Source organism: Rhea americana, unplaced genomic scaffold, assembly GCF_003343005.1.
Source record: "Rhea americana isolate MKP2758 unplaced genomic scaffold, rheAme1 scaffold_319, whole genome shotgun sequence".
Lineage (NCBI taxonomy): Eukaryota > Metazoa > Chordata > Aves > Rheiformes > Rheidae > Rhea > Rhea americana.
The window spans coordinates 416,348-426,278 of NW_028186445.1; the positions used below are offsets into that span (position 1 = coordinate 416,348).

At 42.3% G+C, this 9,931-nt stretch overlaps 2 protein-coding genes and 1 long non-coding RNA gene across 4 annotated transcripts in view; 2 read left to right on the plus strand and 1 right to left on the minus strand.

Moving 5' to 3' along the window:
• Positions 1-9,100, plus strand: part of ACLY (ATP citrate lyase) — a 25,204-nt gene extending 16,104 nt beyond the window's left edge. For both annotated transcript variants that reach the window (XM_085310396.1, XM_085310397.1), the window contains 14 exons: positions 1,165-1,333; positions 2,113-2,217; positions 2,478-2,674; positions 2,847-2,928; positions 3,356-3,466; positions 4,018-4,145; positions 4,321-4,414; positions 4,692-4,846; positions 5,629-5,779; positions 6,371-6,514; positions 7,017-7,130; positions 7,660-7,742; positions 7,979-8,055; positions 8,243-9,100. In XM_085310396.1, coding sequence (XP_085166522.1) covers positions 1,165-1,333; positions 2,113-2,217; positions 2,478-2,674; positions 2,847-2,928; positions 3,356-3,466; positions 4,018-4,145; positions 4,321-4,414; positions 4,692-4,846; positions 5,629-5,779; positions 6,371-6,514; positions 7,017-7,130; positions 7,660-7,742; positions 7,979-8,055; positions 8,243-8,337 — 1,705 coding nt within the window. In that variant the 3' untranslated portion in view covers positions 8,338-9,100. The remainder of the gene's footprint in view (positions 1-1,164; positions 1,334-2,112; positions 2,218-2,477; positions 2,675-2,846; positions 2,929-3,355; positions 3,467-4,017; positions 4,146-4,320; positions 4,415-4,691; positions 4,847-5,628; positions 5,780-6,370; positions 6,515-7,016; positions 7,131-7,659; positions 7,743-7,978; positions 8,056-8,242) is intronic.
• LOC146592793 (uncharacterized) overlaps positions 1-9,523 on the minus strand; it is a 28,350-nt gene extending 18,827 nt beyond the window's left edge. The window contains exon 1 of the long non-coding RNA XR_014896527.1: positions 9,467-9,523. This is a non-coding gene — a long non-coding RNA (uncharacterized LOC146592793). The remainder of the gene's footprint in view (positions 1-9,466) is intronic.
• A 19-nt stretch (positions 9,524-9,542) lies between these two features.
• The window catches only part of KLHL11 (kelch like family member 11), a 1,838-nt gene continuing 1,449 nt past the window's right edge, over positions 9,543-9,931 (plus strand). Inside the window, exon 1 of the mRNA XM_085310438.1 lies at positions 9,543-9,557. Coding sequence (XP_085166564.1) covers positions 9,543-9,557 — 15 coding nt within the window. The remainder of the gene's footprint in view (positions 9,558-9,931) is intronic.

The window sequence follows — 9,931 nt, forward strand, 5'->3', positions numbered from 1 at the left end:
GGAGGGACTATTAGTCTCAGTATAGTATAAGTATTTCAAATTGCTATCAGTCAGAATCTCCAGGACACTGCTCTTGTGAAAGTACCCCATGTAAGGTCTTCTGTTATTGTACTGCGCTACTTTGGGAGAGTGTGGGGGGGTCTTCCTATTGAACAGGACAGGCAGAGAGAAGGGAAGGAGTATCTGCTTGGCCTGCTGCTGAAACAGTCAGGCAGGAGCCCGTACAGGGCTAGGAGGCTTGTTTAACTCCTATGATATTTATGGACATCCAAGACAACTGATGATTAATCAACTTCTGTCATGCAGAGAATTATTCCCCTTGGTTGTCCATTAAGCACCTTGTGCTATTAGTCTGCAGCTCTGATGATAATTGCAACTTTATAATYGCTTCCCAGCAAGTGCATACTCCCAGGTACTAAAACAGAATGCAGGTACAGCTACATCTACTGATGAGTGGCAACCCCCTGCAGTGTGGCAGCATTTTAATGAGGAAAAGGCCATAGGGATAAAAAGTTTAGGCTAGAAATGAACAATATTATATCCGTTTGACCTTCTGGAGGAATCCAGACTGGAAATGAGAACACTGGCAATATCTCTAGGCCCAACAGTACTGATGCAATGAAACTCCAGGCAGAGTCTATTGTATATGAAAGACTGCTTACAGCTAAACTTCTCCAGGTGCATCCCCTTCAGTGTGTTGGGCGGTGGAATCACATTGTAGCAGAATTGGAGAGTTGGCCMTCACATTACTGTTCTGGCTATTTGCCACAGATACTGGTTTCCTGTTCTTCCAGCCCAGTATTTGTTCCAGTCCAGTAATGCAGCTTTGCATGCATCTCATTCATTATTCTTTCTGTGCCTCATTCTGTCTTCCAGCTTGGAGTAGAATTAAGGCTCTGGTAACTTCACAGTGGGAGCTTATTCATCTTGCTGGATGCCTCTGTCCCCATTAGCCCGTCTCCTTCCATATGCTGCTCTGTTCTATACTCTGAAGAACTTCTGCTGTTAGTATGGTCTCTTTCCATGTATGCTCACTTGATAGTGTCTTGCAGTCAGTCTTGGTGTCTGAGAACTGGGGTTTGTAAACTCCTCTATCTGCATGTATTGTATCCCCTTGCCTTTACAGAAGCCTTAATCATGGCTTTTTCATCTTTTCTTTTATAGTGGTGATCACAAGCAGAAATTCTATTGGGGCCACAAAGAAATCCTGATTCCAGTCTACAAGAACATGTCTGATGCTATGAGGAAGCACCCTGAAGTGGATGTTCTAATCAACTTTGCATCTCTGCGGTCTGCTTATGACAGCACTATTGAAACCATGAACTATCCACAGGTGAGTAAGGAATCAAAAAGAAACTCAGGAAAGTTCCGCCTGAACATGAGGGGGAATTTCTTCACTGTGAGAGTGACAGAGCACTGGAACCGGTTGCCCAGAGAGGTTGTGGAGTCTCCTTCTCTGGAGATATTCAAGGCCTGCCTGGATGTAACCCTGTCTGACATGCTCTAGGTGACCCTGCTGAGCAGGGGGGGTTGGACTTAGATGATCTCCAGAGGTCCCTTCCAACCTTACTGATTCTGTGAAAAGAAGGAAGTTCTTGTCTGAATTGTCAAGGAGACCATTGTGGTGTTTTTTTTTTTTTTTTTTTCTCTCTTTTAACCATGACAGCATTAGCGAATTGTATTGGCATTTTGATATGCAGATACATATCATAATCCTAACTCCTCATAGATTCTATGGAAGATACTGGAGTTGTATAGCAAACTCTAATGCTGAACTCACAATATTATTTGGATAAGCTTTTAAGACTTGAGTAAAGAGAACTCAGCTTCTCTGTACCTGTTAAGGATTTCTTTGCACTGGTTAAAATACTATGCTGTCCTTTAGAAAGTACAAGGGTAAAAAATATCCTTGAACAACACAGACTGCTGTGAAGACCATAGTAGCATGTGGATCCATGCACTGGGCCTTTCATGATATTGCACAGCATAACCTCCCTCCAGCTTGACAAGAGGCATGATCATGCTGTGTGAGCAACTGTGTGACTTTTGTTCTGCAGAGTTTGTTATGATGGTAATGCTCAGGTACTGAAGACTTTCTCTATCTTGATGCAGATCCGCACCATTGCCATTATTGCTGAGGGCATTCCAGAGGCACTGACACGCAAGCTGATCAAGACAGCTGATAAAAAAGGAGTCACGATCATTGGGCCTGCAACTGTAAGAACTGATAACCTCTTTATCTCTTCTTGCCCATCTGTTTTAATCTTCAGATCTGCTTTCTCTGAAGGATAAAGTATATCCTACAATCCATTTTGTCTTTATACAGCTAAAGTGCACACTTTCTTCCAGTTTGAAGTTCATTGTTATTTTTCTAGTCAATATTTAGAGAAATATTAGGACAGATTGCTTTACAGAAATGTACAGAGGCCACACATATGTTTTAAAGGGCTTTGTATCTTTCTCTAAACTTCTTGTAGGTTGGTGGGATCAAACCAGGTTGCTTTAAAATAGGCAACACAGGAGGCATGCTGGATAATATCTTAGCATCAAAACTCTACCGTCCTGGCAGTGTGGCTTATGTCTCACGCTCTGGAGGAATGTCCAATGAGCTCAACAACATCATTTCTCGAACCACAGATGGGGTCTATGAAGGGGTGGCCATCGGAGGAGACAGGTAGGATTCTGTATCTAGAAAGACACCGCTTCTTAAGTCAGTTAACAGAAGACACTTCCTGAATTGTTTGTGATTTGTAGGCAAAAAGGCAAGCTGGCTGTTAAATTTGTTTCCAAAATGTTTCTTAAGGTAGAAGARTTAACTCCTGCCATTTTCCCTGTATTCTACTCAGATACCCTGGTTCTACTTTTATGGATCATGTCTTACGCTATGAAGATACTCCAGGAGTAAAAATGATTGTAGTGCTTGGAGAGGTGAGTGAAACCAGATCACTCACATCTGAGAAATCCTCAAATGTGTTGTACTGGAGTTTCTGTGGTTCCCCTGCCCCCATTAAGTCACTGGGGAGCACCTGATCTAGCTGTAAGAATGTCAAATAACAGCTACTTGAGTGGCAGCGATTCATACTGTTCTTGAATATCTGAATTTTTATTTCACGCTTCTTTAATCAAAAGAAATGGAACCTATCCAAAACAAGCAGGCATAGTCTCCCTTATTTAAAAACAAAACAAAAAGAAAAGTATTGAGTAAGGAGGCTGTGACTTTTTTGTATTCCCAGACTGCAGCCACTGCCCAATGAAAAAGGGGGGGGAAATCCAAGTAATGCTTCTGCATGCATCTCAGAGCTGGTTACTATAAAAGTACAAAGCTTTGAACCATGTCAGGTCTCTGTTTCTGCAGATTGGAGGCACAGAGGAGTATAAGATCTCCAGGGGTATTAAAGAAGGCCGTATCACCAAGCCAGTGGTGTGCTGGTGCATTGGTACCTGTGCCACCATGTTCTCCTCAGAGGTATGTGCATAAATGGGTGTGACTGCATAAAATACATCTGAGGCGGGAGGAAAAAAAAAATCGTATTTCTTCCACTTCCCTAAACCTTCCAGAGTTGTCAGTAGCCCTTTAAGATGCAGAACTTTAAATAAAAATTGTAAAAGCTTTCTGTGTTTCTGTAGTTGGTCACTAGAGACTTCCAAAGGATTGTACATGCATATAAAGAGTCCAGAGATCTCAGTGAATGCAACAGATTCTAGTAGTAGGTGGGGATTCAGAAGTGAGAATGAGAAAGATACTGACTTCAGGTAAAGCAGCTCTGGAGAATGGGGTGAATTTAGGAAGGCAGGATGTCACTGGAAGAGCCTACAGTGATTCCAGATCAGCAAACGCTCTGCGTATTACAGCACTGACCATGGCTACAATCAAGAGTTCTCTGCTTAGCCAAACAAGGAGCCAGATACACAATCAGTTTTATTACTGTTGCAGTTTGCTAGTCAAATCTGTATTTTCCTTCTCTGCAGTTAAAAAGCTTGCATTCCCTCCTACTATCACTTCTTTTTGTTTTATAGGTGCAGTTTGGCCATGCAGGAGCTTGTGCCAACCAGGCTTCTGAAACTGCTGTTGCAAAGAATCAGGCCCTGAAGGAAGCTGGTGTGTTTGTTCCTCGGAGTTTTGATGAGCTTGGAGAGGTCATTCAGTAAGTCACATGAGCAGAGGATTAAAAACTGTTAGGGCACAGACTCTTAAGCTGATACAGGAATGTATTCTTGCTTTAAAAGGAGAAGTATCTTTTCTAAGATTTTAATGTTCTAGGTTAAGACCACCTCTCTTGTATTCTCAAAAGGACTTAAATTAATAAATTCTCTCTCTAGGTCTGTCTATCAGGATCTTGTTGCCAAAAGAGTGATTGAACCAGCTGAGGAAGTGCCTCCTCCAACTGTGCCAATGGATTATTCCTGGGCAAGGGTGAGCTATGCTATTTTGCCTGACTTTTTGGTTCCTTGGAAACCGGATGGGATGTCTGTGGTAACTGTAGATGCTTTCAGTGATAACGATGTTATCTGTGGAATTATGATTTTAGTTTTGTGTGACAGCTCATTGGCCACTCTGTACCAGGCTGTGGAGGCTGCCCTGAGGGCCAGTTTAATGCTTTCCTAATTGATCGCTCTGTACTTGCCTCCTAGTGTCCCTTGCTCYTAAGTATGGGGATTGTTAAAATTCCATCTTTGTGCTGCAATTTTAGGAGCTGGGTCTGATCCGCAAGCCAGCTTCCTTTATGACCAGTATCTGTGATGAAAGGGGTCAGGAACTGATTTATGCTGGGATGCCCATCACTGAGGTCTTCAAAGAAGAAATGGGAATTGGAGGGGTTCTGGGACTGCTCTGGTTTCAAAGGAGGTAAGACAGCTTTTGTGAAAGTTCCCAAATTCTCTGGCTTGACACTTTGCTTGTTTTAATAGATGTCTAAGCATGAAAGTAACTTCAAGATTTCTTCCGTGAACATAAATTAATTGGAAGTGCCATCACTGTATCCTCTCCCTTTGAGACTACGTCAGCATTTCAAGGCTTCTTACAGTGTAGTTCAGCTTTGGGATGAAGACTTTTTTCAGAGGTGTTGTGATGCATTGAGGAAAATTCCATTCTAATCCTGCTTCCCACCTGTTGACTACTTCCTTGTTACAGCTCTCATATTTCTGCCCTGGAGAAATTAGGCAGTTCTATGCATATTTGCTAACCAGCCTACAGGGAACCTTCTGAATAGYAGAACTTCTTTCTGCCTTCCTCTGGGCTGGTCATGTGTTCATGAGAGGCACTTTTGACACTAGCTGAAATTTGTAGCTCAGCTGAACAGCATAAATAGTACTGCAACCCCATCTTTCTCACAGTTTTCCCTGAGAGGACCCTCAGAGCTTATTGATCAGCCAGCTGAATATGTGCAAACTCAGCTTTGGAGCTAGGTAGTTCCTGTGAAAGCTAGATGGAAAATGAATAAAATTTTGTATGTCTCTGAGAAGGCAAATAGATAATAGGATAAAGTGATGGGTGTTGTGACTCTACTTTTTCTGTGTTACTTCTGTAATACATATACCTAAAACAGAAGTTACTGTCCAGTAGAACATGGAAGTGCCAGGTCACTCTGTTTTCTTTATTATAATGACTTCAGTCTCTCTCTTGGACAGGTTACCAAAGTATGCCTGTCAGTTTATTGAGATGTGTTTGATGGTAACAGCAGATCATGGACCTGCTGTATCTGGAGCCCACAACACTATTGTCTGCGCAAGAGCGGGAAAAGATCTTGTCTCAAGTCTCACTTCAGGCCTTCTTACTATTGTGAGTACTTAATATCCAGGAGATTCATTTACTTACTCATTATTCAGTCTAGGTTTTACCACCAGTAAGTTAGGATCTGAAATGACTACAGAGCCATGGACTAGACTGACCTGCTCACTTGCACTTTGAATTTCTGTTGAATTCAACACTAATAGCTAGGCAAGTAGCTTGATCATGAAGAGGTTACTGGGAGAGACTTACAGTTGAGCTTCTCTGCTCTAGGTTTAAAATCTATTCCACTTTTCTAATAAGGAAGACTTTTAGCTTCTGCAGAATATTTGTAGATTCAACATGAGCTGCCAGAAATCACTGTCAACTATCCCTGCATGGTTGCTTAGTCTTTTCCAAGACTGGCAAGTAAAATTTAGAATAAAATGGGCTTTAGGTTGTATTTTTCCCCTCTGCTTCTAGCGGAGACTCCATGGCTACTTGTTGACACTTGTGGTTAGTTATAAACAAGTGCCTGCCTAYCTTTAGCTTCATGATTGCTATGTTAATAGGCAAGAAGGATGTGGAATATCAATCTTGTATTTCTTTTGTAGCTTAACTGTAGAGTCCTTTGCTAAAGCTCCCTTTGTGTGTTGGACCCAGGGTGACCGGTTTGGTGGAGCACTGGATGCTGCAGCTAAAATGTTCAGCAAAGCCTTTGACAGTGGCATTATCCCTATGGAGTTTGTGAATAAAATGAAGAAAGAAGGGAAACTCATCATGGGCATTGGACACAGGGTCAAATCGGTAAGAAATCTGTGTTACTGGTACAAATGGGCAGTTATTTTTAATTTGTGGGGAGAATGGGGAAGAAGGGGAAGAGGAAAAAAAGCTATCATCTTTCAAAAGCAGCCTTTGGCTGAATTTTCAGGACTAGAAATCCTAGATCTATAAATAATAAAGCTTATGGCTAGTACCTAAGTAAAAGTTGGCATCAGTGGCTGGGAGCAGCTTGGCACAAGTTTGTTTCTTGAAGGCAAACTTTTGTAAACAAGTCTCATCTCCAATTCAGTGTTTTTGTATACTCCCTCCACATGGCTCTGAGGACTTAAAGAAAAATCAGATTCACAGACAGTGTAATTTAGAAATTAAGCACTCKATACACCATCCAATAGCCTGTGGGTACTCACTGTGATATTACCTTTACCTCCATAAAAGGGCTAGCCTAATTTGCTGAATACAGTAGAACATGTCCCTTTTTATTTGCCAGAGTAGCAAGATGCACATGTAACGTGTTCTTAACTTGCAGATAAATAATCCAGACATGAGAGTTCAGATTCTCAAAGACTATGTGAAGCAGCATTTCCCTGCCACCCCACTGTTGGACTATGCACTTGAAGTAGAAAAAATTACAACTTCCAAGGTGAGATGTGCTAGTATTTATCCTGTTTTGAGCACTGTTGAGGGAGGAATGATCAAGGTTTAATACTGTATTTTAATTGAAATGGTTAAAATTGTTACTGGGTTTTTGTTTTCCTAATGGAGGCTTTGGGATGAGTACAGTTCCAGTTTGTGATAAGGCTGAAGATATTTCCTGGACACAAAGACAAGTTATGTTTTTGGTCACTTCAGCCTTGTCCTGTCTACAGCGTATCTGGGATTGTCCTATTCTTTAAGCTGGAAGCATGGCTATGACACATGATGGATTGTGGCAAATATCCTCTGCAGTTTGAACCAGATGCAGCCCCCTTGTTAGGGGTTATTTTTTCCATCACTGAGATTAAGCATGGTTCTTGCTCAAATTGCTAACAGCCTCCTGTATCCATAGGCTTGTGTGTCCACAATTATGTGCAGCCTTCAAACTGCCCTTAAACTTCAGAAGATAGAAGCTATCAGATAAAGATGTTAACAGCAAATCATGTTTATTTGGGATGTGTTTCTATTTCCTTCAGAAACCAAATCTTATCCTGAATGTAGATGGCTTTATTGGAGTTGCCTTTGTTGATGTACTCAGGAATTGTGGCTCTTTCACACGGTAAGTTTGTATTGGGCTGTATCTCTCTCAGACCACAGTACTATAAAAATGATGGGAGTCCTGCTGCCAACTCATGTGGGGCCAAGCTTTCAGAAGGACACTGAAAGAAATGTAGTCTGGATTCTAGGCAGGGAGGAAGCTTTCGCATGGCACTAGAGCTGATTCATGGCCTTTTTGTAAATTTGTTCTTTAAACGAACCACTACCACGAAGCATTCAGTTTGTCKTCTTTTGCAGGGAAGAAGCAGATGAATATATTGATATAGGAGCTCTTAATGGCATCTTTGTACTAGGCAGGAGTATGGGATTCATTGGTAAGTTTTCTRTTTTTCTTCCCCCTTCCATCATACTATGAAATGCTCTGTGACCACAAACACAAGACAAGTATGAACCTCTGGGTTCTACAACGATAGCTGTCAGAAATCAAAGTTGTTTCAAGGCAAAATAAGATTAAGAGAACCAGAAATTTTGATCTTGTCACATAAGGCACTTTTGTTTTAGGGCACTACCTGGATCAGAAGAGATTGAAGCAAGGTCTCTACCGTCACCCATGGGACGACATATCCTATGTTTTACCAGAGCACATGACTATGTGATAACAAGTAGTAGTGCCTCGATGTTACTTAAAGAAGTCAGAAGCCTGCACAGAGGAGAGCTACAAATGGGACTTTGATGTGTAAAAGCCATTGGTTATATAGACATTATGAGCTGCCTACTTATACTGTGCAAAGCAACTGTCTTGTAATAGAAACTTAATTAAAAACCAAAACTTGTGATATTCCATGTTACCTGCTGTATTTAATTCTTGGAAGCAACTGAACTCTCATCCTTTTATTTTTTTCTACTCCTCTTATGTGTTTCCAGAAAAGTTTTTAAAKGTTTTGGAGGGAGCTTTGCTCATGAATTTGTCTAAGATCCATTAGTCTAAGCTGTAACTTTCCTGATAAAGGGAAAGTGCACATCCACGTATCATTCCTATAAGCTATGACTTCAGTGTTTTCCTTCCCTCCCCCCCCATTGATTGGTGTTCCGTTTTATTCAGTTTGCTTACTCTGTTCATCTTCACAGTCTAATCTTATCCTGAATAGTGGGACCACTGCTGATTTGTAACCAATGTTACTCAAACTCTGRTGTAGTAATTTAAAATTGTAACATATTACTGTTAAAACTGTGAAACTATATGTATTCCAGTGTCTGTATTTATGCAAACAACTTCTCATTACCATTAGATTGCTGGTTTTGGAATGTCAGTCTCCCCTATTATCTGCATATGCAAAAATAATCTCAGTAACAACTTCAGCATCCTCCTTGTCTGTGTATTGTAACCTAACTCAAATAAATGGTACAGTAATAACTTACCGTTTTTGTTTGGTTGGGGTTTTTTAACCTTATGAAGAATGACCCAGTGTTTCTGACAAATTTGGATACAGCCATATATCAGAATGCCAAAAGTCAGAGAAGTTATTCCTGTCATCTATTTTTGTTTTAACTAACTAGCTAGGAAGTGATAGCAGGAGGGGAGTACAGTTTACTACACTGGCAAGTTTTAGCATGTGCCAAGAGGTGAAATGGCAGCCTAGAGAAGAAGTAGTAGGAAAGAAACTTGTGTAATTGCTATAATGTGACACAATAGCAAAGGGAGGACAGTACTATGCTGCAGAGTAAGTGTGAAATAATTAAGTATAGATTACTGTATCTTAGCTCCCTAATGACAGAAGCATGTACCTTAATCAGTTGTCTTAGTGCATTCCTCATGCGAAGGCCCTTTGCTGCAAGCTTTCCTGAAAGAGGGAAGAGAAAAATGATTAAGAGGAAAGTATGAGGCTTTGAGAAGCGSTCGGAGAGGGCTGGTTTGTGTGGGGGTGCCAGGGGTCACAGCACGGCAGGGCTGAGGGGGCAGGGGCTGCCCCCCACCTGCCCCACAACAGCAGCGAAGAGCAAAGGTGCCGGGCCGGGGCCCAGCTCTCTTGGCGGCCGCCGCCGCCTCCCCTAGCGCCTCCCGGGCTTCGGCCCCAGCCGCCCTCTTGGCCCGTTTTCCCAGTCTCCCAGCGGCTGGCGGGAGCAGGAGGGCCGGCAGCGCGGGCCCGCCCCTCAGGCGCTGCGCCGCCACAGGCACCAGCGCGGGGCGGGGGGGATGGGAGGGGGACCCGCCTGCCGCCTCCCGGGCCGCCCTCTCGGGGCCGGGCCGGC